General features: G+C 39.3%; 1 protein-coding gene across 1 annotated transcript in view; it reads left to right on the plus strand.

Annotated features, from left to right (window-relative positions):
* Positions 1–19,748, plus strand: part of Homer1 (homer scaffold protein 1) — a 103,745-nt gene that overhangs the window by 75,526 nt on the left and 8,471 nt on the right. The window contains exons 6-9 of the mRNA XM_031360533.1: positions 8,604–8,639; positions 9,912–10,068; positions 14,461–14,571; positions 15,635–15,715. Of these exons, the coding sequence (XP_031216393.1) occupies positions 8,604–8,639; positions 9,912–10,068; positions 14,461–14,571; positions 15,635–15,715 (385 nt within the window). The remainder of the gene's footprint in view (positions 1–8,603; positions 8,640–9,911; positions 10,069–14,460; positions 14,572–15,634; positions 15,716–19,748) is intronic.

Raw genomic sequence — 19,748 nt, forward strand, 5'->3', positions numbered from 1 at the left:
ACTATGTAGCAAGACCCTGACACCGCACCATGGGGTTGAAATTGAAGGAAGCACCCTGATTAGAAACAGTAGGCTTTGAGTAGTGAGGAAGTTACAGGTTTATACATAATAGTTAATAACAGTAGGCTTTGAGTATTAAAGTTACTGGTTTATACATAGGAATTAATGGCAGTAGGCTTTGAGTATTGAAGAAGTTATGGTTTATCCATAGTCAGAAGTCCCCTCACACACCTGGCCATTTGCCTATCAAACTCCAGAGCTCTTCCTCATATACTTCCTTCTGGCAGATGTATTATTTATAAAGAAGATTATTGTTCTTTCATTAAAGGGGAATTTTTCTCCTTTAGAGAAACAAGTTGTTTTAAGAAACAAAAATTTGCTGGATGCAGTGGCACATGCCTTTAATCCTAGCACTCTGGAGGCAGAGTCAGCAGATCTCTGTGAGTTAGAGTCTAGCTGGTCTACAGAGTGAGTTTCAGGACAGCCAGGGTTTCTTTTAGACCTTGTCTAAAAGAAGAAGAAAAGAAAAAAAACTAAAACTCAGATCCTAAACTGTTAAATATATCTTTTTGTTGTTCTCTTTAAGTTGAACTGGCTTGGGGCCAAAAGTTAATACAAAAACACAAGCATGTTTAGATGAGTATCATTTTGATTCTTGCCATTTGGGGTGGGAAGTGGAGAACCAAGTGCAGACTTCAGATCAGCCAGTGCTATGTGGTGTGTTTCCTCTTGGGGACTGGCTTCATTCTTGATACAGGGAAGCACATTTTAAAAAGAAGATGGGGGAGCCTGTTCATACCCTATTTTTAAGGATTTTGAAAAAATAATCTAAATATTTTTTCTGAGTGCTATATTATATATATGGGTCAAGAGGCTATAAGTGATCATTTAGAAATTCCAGTGACAGATCTAGAGTCCTGAAGGCCTGGGAGGAAGACAGCTGTCCTAGACTATATGGTGACATTGGCTTATTCAGAGGTTCAATAAATATATTATTCATACATTAGGCTCTCAGTTTTTGAAGTACTTTTCTTTTTGATTTTACATTAACTTAATACTTGCATGAAGCTTAATACTTTCCTTCTAAAACTTTGACTTTAAATAAAGGGAAACTGAATTTGAAATCCAGCATAAAGAAATTCTGGTGGTGGTTTTTTTGAAGTGTTCTGACCTCCTGTGTATTTGAAGCCCAGAGAGAACTAGCTGGTCCTTTCTGAGGGAAACACAAACTTTACTGAATAACCAAAAGCATCTACAAGAATAAATAATTATTTTACTTTATCCCAGCATTCAAACATAAGATCATAGTGTTTCAGTGTCTCTGAATCATTAGACAAATTTGCCTTCTTCCTGAGTAATTAAGGTTTAAGTTTCAAGACTGTCTCTAATAAAAGACTAAGTCAGGAGTTGGAGAGATGGCTCAGCGGTTAAGAGCACTGACTGCTCTTCCAGAGGTTCTGAGTTCAAATCCCAGCAACTACATGGTGGCTCACAACCATCTGTAATAAGATCCGATGTCCTCTTCTGGTGTGTCTGAAGACAGCTACAGTGTACTTACATATAATAAATAAATAAAATCTTTTTTTAAAAAAAAAAAGGCTGGAGAGATGGCTCAGCAGGTAAGAGCACTGACTGCTCTTCCAAAGGTCCTGAGTTCCAATCCCAGCAACCACATGGTGGTTCACAACCACCCATAATAAGATCTGACGCCCTCTTCTGGTGCATCTGAAGACAGCTACAGTGTACTTAATTATAATAATTAATAAATCTTTGGGCCAGAGTGAGCAGGGACTGAGTGAGCCCGGCTGAGTGAGGCTGACGGGAGCAAGGAGAAGTCCTAAAAAAGTCAACTCCCAACAACCAGATGAAGGCTCACAACTATCTGTACAGCTATATTGTGTACTCATATACATAAAATAAATAAATAAATCTTTAAAAAAAAAAAAGACTAAGTCATCCCCAAGAACACCTGCAGTGTTTTTTCATTGGTGAAAATCAAACTCAGGGCCCTGGGTATGAAACATTAAAAAAAAAAATTCTAAAATATACAATACTGACTTAAAATTACAGTATCAGAGCTAATCCAATGATATCAGTTACTACTAAATATCAATCCAATAGGGAAGAAACCAGTATCTTAGAGTTGAAGATAAAGAAACATCTTTTTCCCCAAAATTGGGAAGGATATTAAAACATATATTTGCATGTAAGGATTAAACACATCTGAAATAACACTCAGAACTTTCTTTAGTATAGCAACCTTTGGGATTTATGGAAGTTGAAATTGTGTAAGCCATTCTAATAAATGCATTTGCATACTTGATAGCCAAAAGAATCTGTGTATAGCTACGGGGAGGAAATAAAGAAGATTGATATGCACACACACACAGTAAATTGTATTTCACTGTTGTTTAGAAATATGATGTCTCAAGGAACAGCTCAAAGTAGAGGAACTAGGAGTGTCCTCTGAACAACTCAGATTTACCCTGTGATGACATTTAGATCATGCATTCATTTACCTTGTATTCAGTGTCAGAGAGTGTGGATACCTGGGGCTGGCGAGGAGGTTCGGCTCTTCAGAGGCCCCTGGCTTGATTCCTAGCATCCATAGGGCAGCTCACTGTAATTCTAGTTCCAGGGGATCCAACACCTCTTCTGGCTTCCTTGAGCACTATATATAAGTGATGCACACACGTACACATATCATGCACATAAGACAATAAAAATTAAGGAGAAAATGTAAAAACAGAAAAATTTAATATTGAACTACTCCCCTATGCTGTTTATTCCAGGCTGCACAAGTCTTAGATCTAGTGTACTGTGGCCATGTGCACTGCACTGTATGTAAAAGAATCTGATATGAGAATTTTCTTCAATATTTGTTTTCTTATTTTAGTGTAATCAACTATGGTTTTGGGCTCTGAAGAGTTAAAAAAAATAATGCGAAAATCTCTTAGCTTGACTGTGTCAGATCTTAATACATAAGGGTCTCAAGGTATACTCACAGAAATAAACAAGTATATTAACAGACTAGGTACCTTCTTTTTCTACCCTGTGTCTGTGACCTTGCTTGGGTTTCTTACAGCCCTAGCACACTTGCTCCTTATGCCTTGGCTGTGTTACTCCTTCTTCCTCACCTATTTCTTATCACCATCCCCTGCGGTCCCTGCACCTCCTTTTCTTATCCCACAGTGCAGTTGGTCTGCTTCCTGCCCATCCATGCCAAGTAAACAGACATAGAACAATTCTGAGACAGTTCTACCAAGCAGAACTGAAAGGCTCATAGAAAGCTTCTTATTGTATTTTTGTAGTAAGATAACTTTATTAAAGAATCTATATACAGTGGCATTCCCTAACTTCTCTAACATAACTTTGCATACATGTATATTTGTAAACCTACAAACACAAGGTTTAAAAGGTTCTCTGTTCTGTAAGGTTCTCTATACTCGTTACACTCAGCCCTTTTTCTGTAATTTTATTTTGCAAATCTGATATACAATACTCATCGAAACGTAATGTCATGCCCCTCTTCCCTCCCTTAGCAGCATTTTTGCATTCCCTGGCATGACTGTGTACCTCAAATATGAGTGTAGACATACGGCATTTGTCTTTTGGGGACTGGCCTTCTATATGTAACATGATGTCCTTGAAGTTCATCTGTGTTACAATCCATTTTAGAATTTCCTTCCATTACACGTACCTGTATACTTCATGTTGTTCGTCCAGCCACCCACTGAAGGACATTGGGTTGCCCTTTATCTTTTGACTACTGTGACTAACGCTGTTATGAGCCTTTATGTCTTAAAATGCTTATCTCTTCAACCCTGCTTTACTAGTCCAGTAGTGTATTTTGCCAGATAGTTTGATATTAATATACATGTTTTGTGCTCTCCTTTTTCTTCTTGTGTTTCACTTTGATTTCTAATAATTTTGTGCAGTTATATCAATTTCCCTGAACCTGTCAAAAACATTCTTATCTCTATTATTTCTAACACTGTCACTTGATTCTTGCTTGCAGTTTCCATTTCTCTGCCAAAGTTCCCAATCTGATAGAGCTTGATGCCTCCTCTTCTAGTAAGACTTGAGGCGGCCATTTGCCTTCCTTGCTTAGTATGCCCATACCTCTGAGTAAGAGCCTGTGTATGCTTCCCCTTTTGACACTGGCTTCATTTATTGCTCTTTGGTACATACTGCAACCTATTAAATATTAAATATTGCATAAAAAGTAATAGTGGCTTAGAGTAGTTGTCCCTTTTATGTATGGGGGATTGGTTCCAAGACCCTTTGTCAATACTGAAATCTGTGGGTCCTCAAGTCTCTTATGTTAAGTCGAATGGTATTTATGTATTTGTCCTTCTGTACACTTAATTTTAGATGAAGTAGACTTATATAGTATATATACTATATAAATAGTTTGCATTTTATTATTTAGAAAATAATAAATTTGTTTATGTTTAGTACAGACAAAGTAATTTTTTCCTAATCTTTCCAGCCAGTGGTTGAATGAGTCCACATACATGGGATCCATGCATATTTAAGGCCAGCTCCTGCATTTGGCCCTCTACCTGGGCAGGACTCTTGTGTTAGTTTAAGAGTTATGTTAGTCTACTCAGGGTTTAAACTAGCCGGGCAGTGATGACGCACACCTTTGATCCCAGCACTTGGGAGGCAGAGGCAGGCAGATTTCTGAGTTCAAGGCCAGCCTGGTCTACAGAGTGAGTTTCAGGACAGCCAGGGCTACACAGAGAAACCCTGTCTCAAAAAAGTAAACAAAAAAAAAGTGGGGGAGGTTAAACTAGATTTTGGGTTTATTTATGCTTTCACCCACCTCTAGTATTAGCTTGTGCTTAGTGTCAGTGCTGACCTGCTGGAGGGATTTTTCCACAGTTCCTGGTACCTCCTTTTTGGTTTGTCTTATACTTTATCCCTTCCACAATGGGAAGTTGCTGTCAGCTTGACAGTCAAGGACACAACTACCTTCTAGTAGCAGATGAATTCAGGTTTTTGGAGTGTCTTCTATGGGAGTTTCTTACCCCTCTTAGAGACTGGAGACCCTAATCCTGGACTATTTTCTGAACTTCTAAGGTATAAAGATTTATCTCTTGTTCTCTAACTGTAATAGGTCATCCCCTGTGTCCTAAGAAGTAGAGGTAATAGTTTGAGATTATCTTTTCCAGGAGACTAAGCCTAGATGGGCTTTGTAGCCTTCATACAGTGAGGGTGTCTCTGTTCTTCCAGGCCTCCTTCGTCCTCCTCTCTTTTCTGTCTTTTATCTATGCTGCTTCTGATAGAAGATGAGCTTGCAGGAAAGTGTAACACCTCTGCCCAAGGATGTGCCTCCCTGGTCTTAGAAATACTCTTTTGGTTTTGGTTTTGGTTTTTGCAATAGGGTTTATCTGTGTAGCCCTTGTTATCCTGGAGACCAGACTGGACTTGAATTTGACCTGCTGAGTGCTAGGATTAAAGGCGTGTGCCACCACCATCCAGCTAGAAATGCTTTTTAATAGCTTTCTTGCTCATAAACAGATAATATTCCATGCATATAATCACATAATTACTTTATTAATGTAGAGAATAAATATATTTACCTGGATTTAACCATAGCATACTGGACATTTGGGGTTATACCTTAAACTTGAGCCTCCTTGAATCTAAATAAACAGCAAACTTGAATATACTAGATGTCCTGGCTAATTTTATATCAGCTTGACAGAAGCTATAGTCATCTGAAAGGAGGAACCTCAATTAAGAAAATGCCTCCATAAGATCCAGCTGTCAGGCACCTTTTTTTTATATAACTTATTCACTTTACATCCCACTCACAGCCCCTCTCCTGATAATCCCCTTCCACAACCCTCCCCCAAACTCCTCAGTCCTCCACTCCCCCATCCCCTTCTCTGCATGAATGGGGCCTCCCTTGGGTATCCCCCACCCTAGCACATCAGGTCTCTGCAGGGCTAGGCACATCCTTTCCCACAGAGTCCAGACAAAGCTGCCAAGCTAGAAGAACATGCCCCAAAGGCAGGCTTTAGGGTCAGCTCCTGCTCCAGTTGTTTGAGACCCACATGGAGACCAAGCTGCACATCTGCTACATATGTGTAGGAGACTTAGGTCCAGCCCGAGTATGCTCTTTGATGATTCAGTCTTTGGGAGTTCCCCAGGGTCCAGGTTAGTTGACTCTTTTGGTGGAGTTCCTATCCCCTTCAGGCCTGCCATCCTTCCCCCAGGCTCCATCAACTGTTTGGCTGTGTGTCTGCATTGAGTTACCTGCTGGGTGGAGCCTTTCAGAGGCCAGGCATGCTAGACATGCCATTCTGTCTGCAGGCATGACAGAATATCATTAATAGTGTCAGGGATTGGTTGCTTGCCCATGGGTTGTGTTTCAAGTTGGGCTGGTTATTGGTTGGCTATTCCCTCAATCTCTGCTCTACAGGGGTGCTTGCATTTCTTTTCTTTTTTAAGATTTATTTATTTTATTTTATGTATATGAGTATACTGTAGCTGTACAGATGGTTGTGAGCTTTCATGTGGTTGTGGGAATTGAATTTTTAGGACTTCTGCTCACTCACTCTGGTCAATTCCACTCTCTCAGTCCCTGCTCACTTCGGCCCAAAGATTTTTTTATTATTATACATAAGTACACTGTAGCTATCTTCAGACACACCAGAAGAGGGCATCAGATCAGATATGGGTGGTTGTAAGCCACCAGGTGGTTGCTGGAATTTGAAATTAGAACCTTCAGAAGAGCAGTCAGTGTTCTTACCCGCTGTGCCATCTTGCTAGTGCCCGCCCCACCCCCCCGCCCCGTGCCTTGTAAATGGTATAAATTTTGGGTTGAAAGTTTTGTGGGTGGGTTGGTGTCCCTATCTCCGCTGGGATTCCTGCCTGGAAACAAGAAGTGGCCTCTTCAGGTTCCATATCCCCAATGCTGTGAATCACAGATAGATCACCCTCATTGTTTCTTGGGCACCTCCCTTATCCCAGGTCTTTGTCATGTCCTAGAGATGCTCCCCACCCCCATCAGTTACAGATTTCCATTCATTCTCATAGCCATCTCGCCATCTATGTCAGGCATCTTCCTAATTAGTGATCTGTGGGGAGGGCCTAGTCCATTGTGGATGGGGTCACCCCTAGGCTGCTGGTCTGGAGTTCTGTAAGAAAGCAGGCTGAGCAAGCCATGGGGAGCAAGCCAGTTAACAGCCCCACATGGCCTCAGTATCAGCTCCTGCCTCCAGGCTGCAGCCCTGCTTGAGTTCTTATCCTACCTTCTTTCTTCAGTGATGGACTATGATGTGAAAGTGTAAGCCAAATTAACCCTTTCTCCCAACCCCCAACTTGCTTTTGGTCATGGTGTTTCATTGAAGCAACAGGAACCCTAACTAAAACACTGGACAATCCTAGGGTAAATTGGAAAATGTTGTTGGGTACTCTAAATATAAATTTAGATGGTCATATCTTCTCCAATAAGTACAGTGATCGTATGGGTTAGGTTTACCCTAAGGATCCCATTTAAACCCTACTTCTCTAAAAACCTATCTCTAAGTACAGATACTGTGATGATCTAAGAGTTAGGACTTTGATATATAAATTTAGGTTGTGGGGTTATCATTGAATGCGTAATAGAAGACCCTGAAAACCTAGTTCACATGTAGAGATCCTGCAGAGTGACAAGGTCCAGTAGAGCCCCCTGCTACAATGAAATGCTCTGTGTCCTTGCTAACCACTAGTCATGTGCAGCTTGTTGACTTATTATGTGAAGAGTGCCTAATATGACTAAAAAGTAAATTTTTAAGCAATTTAAGTAACCACACGCAGCTAGTGGCTAACATTTGAGTAATGCTTGGCTAATGTTTTTAGTTAACATGTAAGGACTGGAGGATCAGTATAGTTAAGAGATGAGTCCAGTATCACAGACGTAATAATTGAAATTAGTACACGTACCAAATTCTTAATGGATTTTCTACCAATAGAATATAAAGTAAAACTAAGGAAAATAGCACATTAAAGTGCCCTCATTCTTTCTCTATAAAGATGGTCTGGTTCATCTTTAGAATGACATTGTTTCTTGACAAGTAGATTTTAGAAATAAGTCCTTAAAGTCTTTTTCATTTTTAAATAGTTTTGATATTTGCTTATAGCAAATTTTTAAATTAGTTCAGTAAGATCTCAGTTATCAGATTGAAGAACCCATTTAAATGAAACACTTCTAGGGGAAAACTGGTAGGTGGTTTTAATAAAAACTAATCTATTTAGGGCTGGTGAATAGTTATATGTTTTTTCTCAGAAAGTCTAAATCTAAAATGTCATTCTACAAAGGAAGAACTTGAAAATAGTTTCTTTTTTGAGAAAAATAGTTTGCTAAATTGATAGTTTCACTTATTGCTTCACTGTGTTGTTTAACTGGTAAACTACTTTAGATTTACTGTAAAGTTATAAAAACTGCAATGTCCCCATATATCCTTTACCACATGTCCCTTAATTAATGCCTTGTATGATTACGATATAGTGGTCTAATTTTGGGAATCAGCACTGTTGTAATACTACAACCAAGTCTCTGCTTTTCACTAATGATCCTTTCTTTTCTGTGTTTTTTTTTTTGGCAGTGCTGGGGATCGAACCCAGGGCCTCTCTCATGCTAGGCAAGTACTTTACTGCTAAACTCTCCCTGGAACCTCAGTGTTTCCTTCCTGTCTTGAAAACCTACCCAAGGATTCCACAGTGTCTTTTCTCCTCTGTTCTGACCCTCAGTCTTTTATTTATATATTTCTAAAGTATTTTGATTAATTATTTTGAAGACTGTCCTTAAACTTGGGATTATATTGTTTGTTTTTGTTTTAGATTATTTGATTAACATTTGAGTTTGTTTGCTTTTTTAAAACTGTCACTGAAAATTATATGCTGTCCCTCTCTGACTTGTGAAGGGAGAATGATGTGAATATATCTTAAGACTGGCATTAAGCTTTAGAAATTTTGATGATGGAACCTTTTATTATATAATAAAATCACTATAAAAATAGTTCATAAAAACATATGCCTTGTGATGCGAACTGACATTAAAACCCTGGAGTACAGGAAGCTGTAAGAGGCACCACTGCTTAATGGGACACAGTTAGGATTTAACTAATTGGAATAAAGTTCAGTAACAAGAAAGAGAAAACAGTTTTCGTTCAAACAAGATGATTCCCCCTTGGGAAGTTAGCAAAGTTATTATCGAGAATTATCATCGGGCAGTGGTGGTGCACGCCTTTATCCCCGCACTTGGGAGGCAGGGGCAGGCGGGTTTCTGAGTTCAAGGCCAGCCTGGTCTACAGAGTGACTTCCAGGACAGCCAGGGTTATACAGAGAAACCCTGTCTCGAAAAAAAACCAACAACAACAAAAAAACAAACAAACAAACAAACAAAGAATTATCAAGAATTCCCAATGAATACTATTGCTTTTGTAATAGAAGTTATTAGAACCAATTTCTTGATCTAGCCTCTTATGAAATAATTTCATTATAATTATTATAATAAAAATTTTATTGGAATATTTAAAAATGCTTAATATACAAATACAAATCAGTAATTAAAATAATACACTATCTGTTCCAACCTAACTGTCATGCATGCATCCTCATTTGTCCCACTAAGAAATGAAACTGGACTTTGATTTCCTGAAACAATATCGTACATTGTTAGGTATTATTTTTGGCTTTCGGTTACAATATATATTAATGTATATCTGTATCACATTGATCTGTTCCATAATTCTGATAGAATTATTTTTTGTTGTTTTAATGTTTGGGTTTATCTATTGAATATATATAGTCTATATTTTTAGAGTATAATCCTGGTAGTAGAACTAAATATTGTGTACATTCAGAAACAGTTCTCAATGAAGTGATCACTTATTCTCCTTGTTGCATTTTAGTTCAGCAATCAGCAAACACTGGGAGGCTGAGCTAGCTACCCTCAAAGGGAACAATGCCAAACTCACTGCAGCCCTGCTGGAGTCCACTGCCAACGTGAAGCAGTGGAAGCAACAGCTTGCCGCGTATCAGGAGGAAGCAGAGCGGCTGCACAAGCGGGTAAGGGCAGCTCTGCCAGGACTGGGGCAGCCTGGAATAGTGGGTTCGGTGGCAAAGGGAAATTTGCATGTAAGTGCAGCACATGAACATTGGATATCTTCTAGGGATATTCTTTGGTTATCAGAAAATATGAGTTTCAGCTTGTGCTGGGTCAAGTAATATTCTTCTCAGTTTAATGAGAATGAAGATTATTCAGCTTTTGAAAGCAGATGAACTGATTGTAGTTCCAGCTGTGCCACATTAGCTGCATACCCTTTGGCAACATCCCTCTTTCAGCTCAGTATTTTAATCTGGAACGTAGAAATAGTATGTGTCCTCTAAGTTTCTTGAAAGTTAACTAAGATACTTGACTGATAGTTATACTAAGTTAAAAATACATTTCCCAATGGCAGTCAGTGGTGGTGCATGCCTTAATCCCAGTACTCAGGAGGCAGGGGTAGGCAGATCTCTTTGTTCCAGGATAGCCAGGTCTACCTACACAAAGAAACTCTATCTCAAAAAGCGAAAAACAATTATAACAAAATACATTTTCTGTCCTAGCACAAAGGTGCTTAAAGGTATTCCTAAATACTTGGGCATATATGGTAGGAAGATTTCTTAAGTTCGGAAGTTGAAAACCAGCCTGGGCAACATCCTATGCAATTCCTATGTATTGAGTGTTTTAGTGGTGTATAATTACACAGACTTACTGAGTTGCAATTAGTCAATAAACTTTTTTATTATCTTACTTCTATTTCTAGTAAAGGAGCAATTTGAAAACTATGGGTAGGATTTCTTTTTTAAATTTATTTTATTTATTTTATGTGTATGAGTACACTGTAGCTGTACAGATGGCCATGAGCTATCATGTGTGTGGCTGCTGGGAACTGAACTCAGGACCTCTGCTGGCCCCACTCGCTCCAGCTTAATTCACTGTAGCTGTCTTCAGATGCACCAGAAGAGGGCGTCCAGTCTCATTACAGGTGGTTGTGAGCCACCATGTGGTTGCTGGGATCCGAACTCAGGACCTTCGGAAGAGCAGTCCATGCTCTTACCCACTGAGCCATCTCGCCAGCCCTAGGATTTTTTAAATAAAAATCAATAATAGTAGAGATTTGAAATAGAAAATCAAAAATCTCAATACTGCTCATATCAGCAAGAAAACTATTTCTTATAATTTCTCTGTATTGGAAACCTAGAAATGCATTTACCTCATAGGAAGCAGATGTCACCAGTGCTCCTTTTCAAAAGGAAACCAAGTTAGTGAGCTCAGTAGGAAATAGAGAATGGGCCAAGTAGCAGAGCAGGGTTGAGCAGAACAGAGCCAAGATGGCAGATATGAGGGAAGGAGAGGACTAGAGGCCGGAGGACAGACTTAGAACAGGGTGGACATTACCCTCTCCTGTGCATACAAATTAACTTTTAATTTACCACATGAAAAACCGTGGAGCTCTGTTTGTAATAAAGAAATATACTTAGTGATAGTAAGATAATTTTTGTAGTTTTTCTATCTCAATGGAAACCTAATTTAATGGCAAATCACTGTGGAAGATCTATCATGTTCCCTTACTGTGTGATTCTTTTCTAGAAAGAAAGTTTGCAGCAGTCTGTTGAATTCAACATTAAAAATTTTATAAAAAAAGAAGTGTACATCTCCAATTAAACAGTCTTCAGTCTTTGTTTGAGCCTGTCCAATATATATATTGCTCTGTGTGTGTGTGTATTCTCTCTGTTTCTCTCTCTCTCTCTCTCTCTCTCTCTCTCTCTCTCTCTCTCTCTGTGTATATGGAGGGAGAGAGAGAAGTTTTATAGTCTTCTAGTTCCTTTGAAGAGTGTTGGGTTTTTTTTTTATTATTATTATTAGCAGCAGTCAATAGATCCCTTGAATTTGTGGAACTGTAAATTTATATACTAATAGATTTAGCTTATTTCATTTTTTTTCAAGTCCTAGAGAAAAATAACCCTTAGCCTAGTTGCACTCAGTCTTTAGTTTTAAGATATAACCCTCTTGAGGTTTCCCTAGAAAGCTTGAAGTGTTTTTAAGGTCTTGTTCATTTGACTGCCTTCTCTATGGCCAGTACCACTGTGGCCCAGTCCTTCCAGTGTCTGGCTTTTCTAGGCCTCCACTGCCTCCACTCCTTTAATCCCCCTCTCCACCGCCTTCTTCCTGACTCTAACTGTATACTCAGCTGTGGAGTCCACTAAAGATTTGTGGGAAGTCTGTTTGTCATTCAATTCCCCCCAGTTTTTAGCTTTTTCAAAATGTTCGAACTCAGGAAAATAAAGCTGAAAATTTCAGCTGGAGTATATCAAGCAGTACAGCCATCCTGGCAAGTGCCTTTAGACAGGCCTGTATAAGTCATTGACACTTAATGTGACTGCTTTAATATAGTTGGTTGTTTCTGGGGTTTGCTGTTGTTGTGTGTGTTGTTTTGTTCACAGTTTTATTTTCCTTAAATCTGTGAGAAAGGTTACTAGCCTTGAAAGTCCCTTCAAGAAATTTTTAATCAGCTGGGCGGTGGTGGCGCACGCATTTAATCCCAGCACTTGGGAGGCAGAGGCAGGTGGATTTCTGAGTTCAAGGCCAGACTGGTCTACAGAGTGAGTTCCAGGACAGCCAGGGCTATACAGAAAAACTCTGTCTTGAAAAACCAAAAAAAAAAAATAATAATAATAATAATAATAATCATCAAAGACAACTGCTATATATTACATAACAAAGAATTTTTTAAGTGTGTGAACTTGTGTGAGTGCATGCACATAGAATGTCTGCATGGGGTTGTGGATGAGTCTGTGCTGTGGCTCCCAGGAGTTTGGGGACTGAACTCAGATTATCAGGTTTGTGTGACAGCTGCTTTTACCTGCTGAGGTATCCTGCCAACTCATTCCCATTATTATTATTTTTTTTTAAATTAGATATTCCATTTTGTGAACAAAGGGAGAAAAGAATTTTGAGGGTTCCAATAGAAGGGATTGGCTTTCAGAACGTAGGTGCTGAGTTGAAAGTTGACTGCCGAAGATCAGAATGGTCTTCAGAGGACATTCTAGTCAACTCAAGAAGATGGGCATGAACCTGATTTATCCTTAGGACAAAGAGAGTTGCCTACTGTCAGAAGTGTACATCTTGGCCAAAATAGATGTTTACGTAGGTGGCAGCCAATGCTTGAAAGGCCCTAGGATTTAATTTACTATTGTGGTCTGGTATCACAGCCCAATGGGGCATTGCTTGCTTCACATGTACAAGGCTCTAGGTTCAATCCTTATTAGTGAAAAGAAAAAGAAAAAAACATTAAGTATTGTAAAAAGCAAAAGACATTGAATGTTATATACTGAAAGATGAATTTGTTAGCAGTTCCAGACCCTGTAAGAAGAGAGACCACAGTTATAATTGAATCTATTGCAGGAGCATTGCATTAGTTCAGACCTAATTAATAAAGATCTATGTAAGGAAGTATATTGATGCCTAAGTAGAAAGGAAGGTCGGTTGTGAAACATTCACTTCCAGAATGTACAGAGTGACTTGCTATTGGAAAGTTCAAGGCACGTTTGCTTTACTCTAGTCAAGTAGACTTTGAAAGCATGGCGTCTAAAGAATGTGGAATGTTGTCTAAATGTTTACACAACTTCCTCTTGTATTAACTAGGGTAGAGAACTTAAGGAGACTGACCTTCTACTATTATATTTAAAGGGTATAAGGGTATCAGTGTTCATTAAAAAAATTATATTACTTATAGGCTCTTGGTAAATTCTTTGTGATTGAAAAATTGTTCTCTTTCCCATAAGAGGCACAGTTGGTATGAAGTCATTCTAATATCTTAGTTTTTAAGGCATTTTAAAGATAGCTTTCCTTTTAGATTCTCTTGTATTTTGGAAATTTATTTGAAAAAAACCCTTACTTCTAAATGCTAGTTTAAGAGACTACAAATGGGAAGGGCATATGGTCATATCTATACTTGTATAAATGTTTTAGCTTTGGTTTTTTGAGACAAGGTTTTTCTGTGTAGCCCTGGCTGTCCTGGACCTCACTCTGTAGACGAGGTTGTCCTCAAACTTACAAGAGATCCACCTGTCCCTGCCTCCTGAGTTCTGGGAATAAAAGTGTGCACAACTTAACACCTGGGTATCTAGACTTGTATAAATTTTAAGGAAGACATTTTTTTTTTAGTATTTTTTATAGTGATTTATCACTTGTTTTCTCTAACCTTTCTCTGAGCAGCACAATCCATCTAATAATCTTTTGGGGTTTGACACTGCCTTAAATATTTATCTTAAAAAAATTTATTTTATGCTGAGAATCTAATAGTCTTTCATGTAGCAATTCAGAATTCATTAACATCTCAGGGGTACTGTGACCTCAGCAGGCAGCCTCTGAAATTGCCATTTAATTTAACCTGTGCTCTCCTTCACTTGCAGGTCACTGAGCTGGAATGTGTTAGTAGTCAAGCAAACGCTGTGCACAGCCACAAGACAGAGCTGAACCAGACAGTGCAGGAACTGGAAGAGACATTGAAAGTAAAGGAAGAGGTAGGCCCCACCATTCAGTCCTCCAGGGTCCGTATAACAGTGTATGCAGCATAGTAGACTCTGTCAGATCTAAAGCACCATGTGGAACAAAGTGAGATTTGTGGTTTCTTTTATAAGATAAACTTTTATTGAATACTATAAAGCTAGTTCATGTTTTTCCTGCTCTTATTTTTGTTGTTTTTAGTAATTGTATTGAACTATGGTGTTGCCTTTTTATGGGAATTGTATTTATATAATCAACAGGAAACCATTAGAGATTAAATGAATTTTTTTTAAGATGTATTTATTTATTTTATGTGTATGAGTACACTGTAGTTATACAGATGGCCGTGAGCCATCATGTGGCTGCTGGGAATTGAACTCAGGACCTCTACTTGCTCCAGCCCCACTCGCTCTGGTCCAAGCTCCCTCTGGTGTAATACACTGTAGCTGTCTTCAGATGCACCAGAAGAGGGCGTCAGATCTTATCACGGATGGTTGTGAGCCATCATGTGGTTACTGGGATCCGAACTCAGGACCTTAGGAAGAGTAGTCAGTACTCTTACCCACTGAGCCATCTCGCCAGCCCCTAGAAAATTCTTACTTTCTTTGGTTTCTGTAGTCAAAAAGAGCTATTTTATATATCAAAAGAAATTATTTTATCCAAACTTAAAGCTATTTGTTGGTTTGCTAAAGCCATCAGATTATATTAGTTGACAAAAATCATTCTGAGATGGGCATATGATATTGTGCCCCAGAACTAGGGGGCTGAGGCAGGAGGATCTTGACTTTGAAGCCAACATACATAGTGAGTTGTTGCATAATGAGTTCAAGGCACAAAACTACAGTGTGAGATCCTGCCCCACTCCCAAGAAAGAAAAACAGAAATCCCATTCTGTTTCAGGCAATATACTTATAAGGAAACATATCCCTCTGAAAGTCAATAAAGGGTGGTGTGTGTTTGTTTGTTTATTTTTAATTACTGTTTCCTAAGAACTAGGATATAATTCCAGGGAAAAATTAGTTCTTCCTTCTCCTTATTGTAAGTTAATTGTTGTTAAAGATATTATCTTACCTTTTCCAGGAAATAGAAAGATTAAAACAAGAAATCGATAATGCCAGAGAACTCCAAGAACAGAGGGACTCTTTGACTCAGAAACTACAGGTAAGCTAAGCCAAGACATTTATTGATTTTATACAGAGAAGTATTAGTCATTCCTTCACAACATAATGACTTTTTTGAGCCTTCATTTTTATACATTTTCTTTTTCTTTTCTTCTAGTACCTCTGATTCATGCCTAACGTTCACTCTTCTAGACATTCTTTGATTACTTCATTTAGATAGTTTGTAATCATTAGTGCACATTTTTCATTTTTCTTTGGAAAAATTAAGACGCTTTGGAACTTGTGCTTTATCATGAAAAGGTACCCTGATTTAAGGGAGAGTGTCCCTGCACTTAAGGGAGAGTGTCCCAGATGGATTTCATTTAGAACAGGGAGCTGCTGGGGTTTGTGTGCTGAGCTGTCCTGAAATCTGACATTCCTTGTACCTTAATGAAACAAAAAGGAGTGCCTTTTTCCTTTCTTTGGTCTTAATCAATTCTGTCCACTTTTTTCTGCATAGGTAGCATACTTCGTGATTCTAATTGGCATATGTAAAAGATAATTCAGGGACTTTTCTCCTGCCCCTTTTATCTCTGCAATAAATAACATAGAGGTCTGGTATGTTATTAAACAGTCCAGGCACTAAGCCGGGCAGGCTTGACCTATTCTATGCCACTATGCTGTCCTGGTTGATCCTCTCCATCAGTGTCCTCGTGGTGACTCCCCTGGCAACTTGCTCAAGGCTAATGCGTCATGGCGAATCTCTCTTTCTCACCTCAACCCCTCTCTTTCTTTCTCTGAGCACAGAAGTCCTGCCTTATTTCTCTGGCTCAGCTAATAGGCTGATCAGGTCTTTATTGACCAGTCAGAAGATGATGGAGAACAATGTTTCAAAAATACTGCGTCAGAATATGCTTTGTAATAATAATAATAATAATTGAATCTAGACTACACCCAGATCTCCTGGTATAGTGCTTAGCATTTGAATACATAGTGCCCAAAACCATCCTCAATAGACATACATGTATCCTATGTTGGTAGAGGTCAGAATTAGAAAGATTTTTCAGAATTCATTACTAAGCTGCCTTTGCCAGCTTGAACTAGTTGCCTCAAGGAGGGTTAGAAGCACTTTAGAAAAGAAGCAAGAGAATTCATCAAGTGACTCAAATGAAGAGGAGGAACCTAGGAGCCCAGGATTAGGAGGAGCAGTTTATGAGAAGAGTCCGCAGCATTTATTTGCTATGTACTGCTACTATGCTATCAGCAATCACAGTACAATGCAGATGGACCCAAGGTTTGAAGAAAAGTAACTTGTCCAACCCATATTTTGAATATCATCATTTAAGTTTTAATTTCCAAATTTTAATATTTGGCTATTTCTAAATTTCAATGTATTATATGCTTATAAAAATGTTTATTTTTAAAAAATACTAATTCTACAGTAAAGCATGTGACATTTCTTTATCTAGTATTTGCGTAAAGATTTTTTTGTTGTTGTTGTTTTTTTGTTTTTTTGAGACAGGGTTTCTCTGTATAGCCCTGGCTGTCCTGGAGCTCACTCTGTGGACCAGGCTGGCCTCAAACTCAGAAATCCGCCTGCCTCTGCCTCCCAAGTGCTGGGATTAAAGGCATGCACCACCACGCCCGGCTAAGATTTTTTTTTTTAAGGTGGCTTTTTCCTCATCATTCCTATTGGGATGGAAATTTATGTTGTTTGTGTTGTATATAATAATGATGTCCAAATGAATCCTTTTATGTTCATGCTTACTCTGTGATTTTTTTTTTTTGAGATGGATTCAGAAGTATTGCTTGGTACTAGTGTTTTAAATATTTTATGCTAAGAAATGCCCATCTGGAAAGCGGGTATCTCTGAGCATCACTTTTATCCATTTCTATTTATTTTATGGTGCTTGGATTAAACCTGGGGCTTTTGTCATGGTGCAGGCTGGGTAGGCATGCTGCCGCTGAGCCTCATTCTAAGCCCTATTTCACTCCCCCTTCTCTTTTAAATTACAGTTTTTTTCATTAGGAGTAAAACTGAACAATTTTCCATGTTTATGGCCATTTATCATTTTTATAGATCTTTGAACTTTTTAAACTTTGTATGTTTATATATAGTGCGTATGTGAGGCTCTGTCAGAGGACAACTTTGTGGAGTCTGTTTCCCTTTCATCTTCCTATGGGTTCTGGGGACTGAAGGCTGTCAGGTTTGTGCAGCTGACACCTGCTAAGCTTTCTCACCTGCTCTGTCTGTCTGTCTGTCTGCCATCTTCATACATCTTTGAAAGCCAATTGAGCTTTCACCTTAAGAGCACATTTGCTGTCTCCGGACAGTGACAGCGCATGCCTTCAATCCCGGCATTTGGGAGGAAAGACAGGCAGAGGCAGACAGATCTCTGAGTAGAAGGCCAGCCTGGTCTACAGGGTGAGTTCTAGGACAAAACCAAAACAAACACCCTCAAGCTTTCAGGTCTTCGTGTGCCTGGCTCTTCCCTGTGATTGAGGTCTTAGCTCAGATGTTAACTCCTCCCAGTCGCACTGTTCAGATCCCTAAGTGCCCCTTTCCCAGTGTGCCTCCTATTCTGCCCCCCATGCTTCATCCCACCTTGTACTTGCCACCATTTGAAATGTTCTTGTTTGCTCCACTGTGTCCTGACATTTCTATTCTGACGTGTTAGAGAAAAGCTGCAAGAATAAGTCAGTTATATGCCATTCCCTTACTTTCCCCAACATTAATATTTTTGCCCTATTTGTTTTATCATTTTGTAGCCCCTTTCCTCCCTCCCTCCCTCAGTCCCTCATTCTCTCGCTCTGCCTCTCCTTCTCTCTCCCTCTTTCTCTCTCTCTTCCCCACTCATATCCATCCTGCCTTCTCTGTCACTCACTGTATGTATGGTTCTCTTCTGAACTGCTTGACAATAAGGAGCACATGTGCTTTTCCATGTAAATACTCTATAGTTTGTTTTCTAAAACTGAAGATCTTCTCTTACGTAACCACCAAAATTATTTATCCATATACCTCAGCCAAATGCTTATAATTATCTTAATCTTTCTTTTTTGGGGGGGGGTGGTGGTGAGAGAGTTTCCCTGTATAGTCCTGGCTGTCCTGGAACTCACTCTGTAGGCTGGGCTGGCCTTGAAGTCAGAAATCCACCTGCATCTGCCTCCCAAGTGCTGGCATTAAAGGCATGTGCCACCACTGCCCAGCTATCTTAATCTTCTTTATAACAAAATTTACAAATTGTTTTTCTACCCAGGACCCACCCATTCCTGGATCAGATGTTCTGTCTGGTGGTTATGCCTATTTTTCTTGGCAAGCCAGCTTTGACCAAGGAGAAACCCTTCAGTCTAGATTCTCTCCTCTTCATAGTCATGTCATTCTTTGAAGAATCTCACACTGCAAAGTATTCCAGGCTCATCTCACAGCTTCTCATCCATGCTCCTAAAATTAGCCATTTTTCTTCCCCCATTTCCCTTCTGTATGTGTTTGTGGTCTGTGTATGTGTATGCTTTTACTGTGTGCATGTACATGTGGAAGCCTGTGGTTGGTATCAGGAATCTGTACTGCATTGCTTTCCAACTTAGTCACTGAGGCAGGGTCTTTCAGTAAACCCTCAGCACACACATCTGGCTAGGCTTGCTAACCAGCTTGCTCTGGTAATCCCCTGTCTCAGACCTTTTAAGGATGGAATTTAATCTGTCTACCTTGCCTACCCTGCATTTATTTACCCTGGGCTCTGGGGATTCAAACTCCAGCCTCTCACCTGTGAGTGTTTTAACCGTTTAACCGGGCATGGGCACTGGGGATGGAACTCTGCTCTTGCCTCCAGTCCTTCTTCCTAGATCTCCTCATACTCAGCTCTCATCACAAGGGCTGGGAAGTTGTGGCACCTGGATTCTGGACATGCAAATTCCTATCAGCATTCACCACCAGTCACAACTCTGTTACAGTCTTACTTTTTTATAAGTCACTTAAAATTACTTATTCATCTTTAAAATTTTAACTTAAGTGAGTTGGTGTTTTGCCTACATGTATGTTTGTGCACTACCTGTGTGTACCTGGTGCCCCTAGAGTCCGTAGAAGGACTAGAGTA

This window comes from Mastomys coucha, unplaced genomic scaffold (genome assembly GCF_008632895.1).
Source record: "Mastomys coucha isolate ucsf_1 unplaced genomic scaffold, UCSF_Mcou_1 pScaffold8, whole genome shotgun sequence".
Taxonomy (NCBI): domain Eukaryota; kingdom Metazoa; phylum Chordata; class Mammalia; order Rodentia; family Muridae; genus Mastomys; species Mastomys coucha.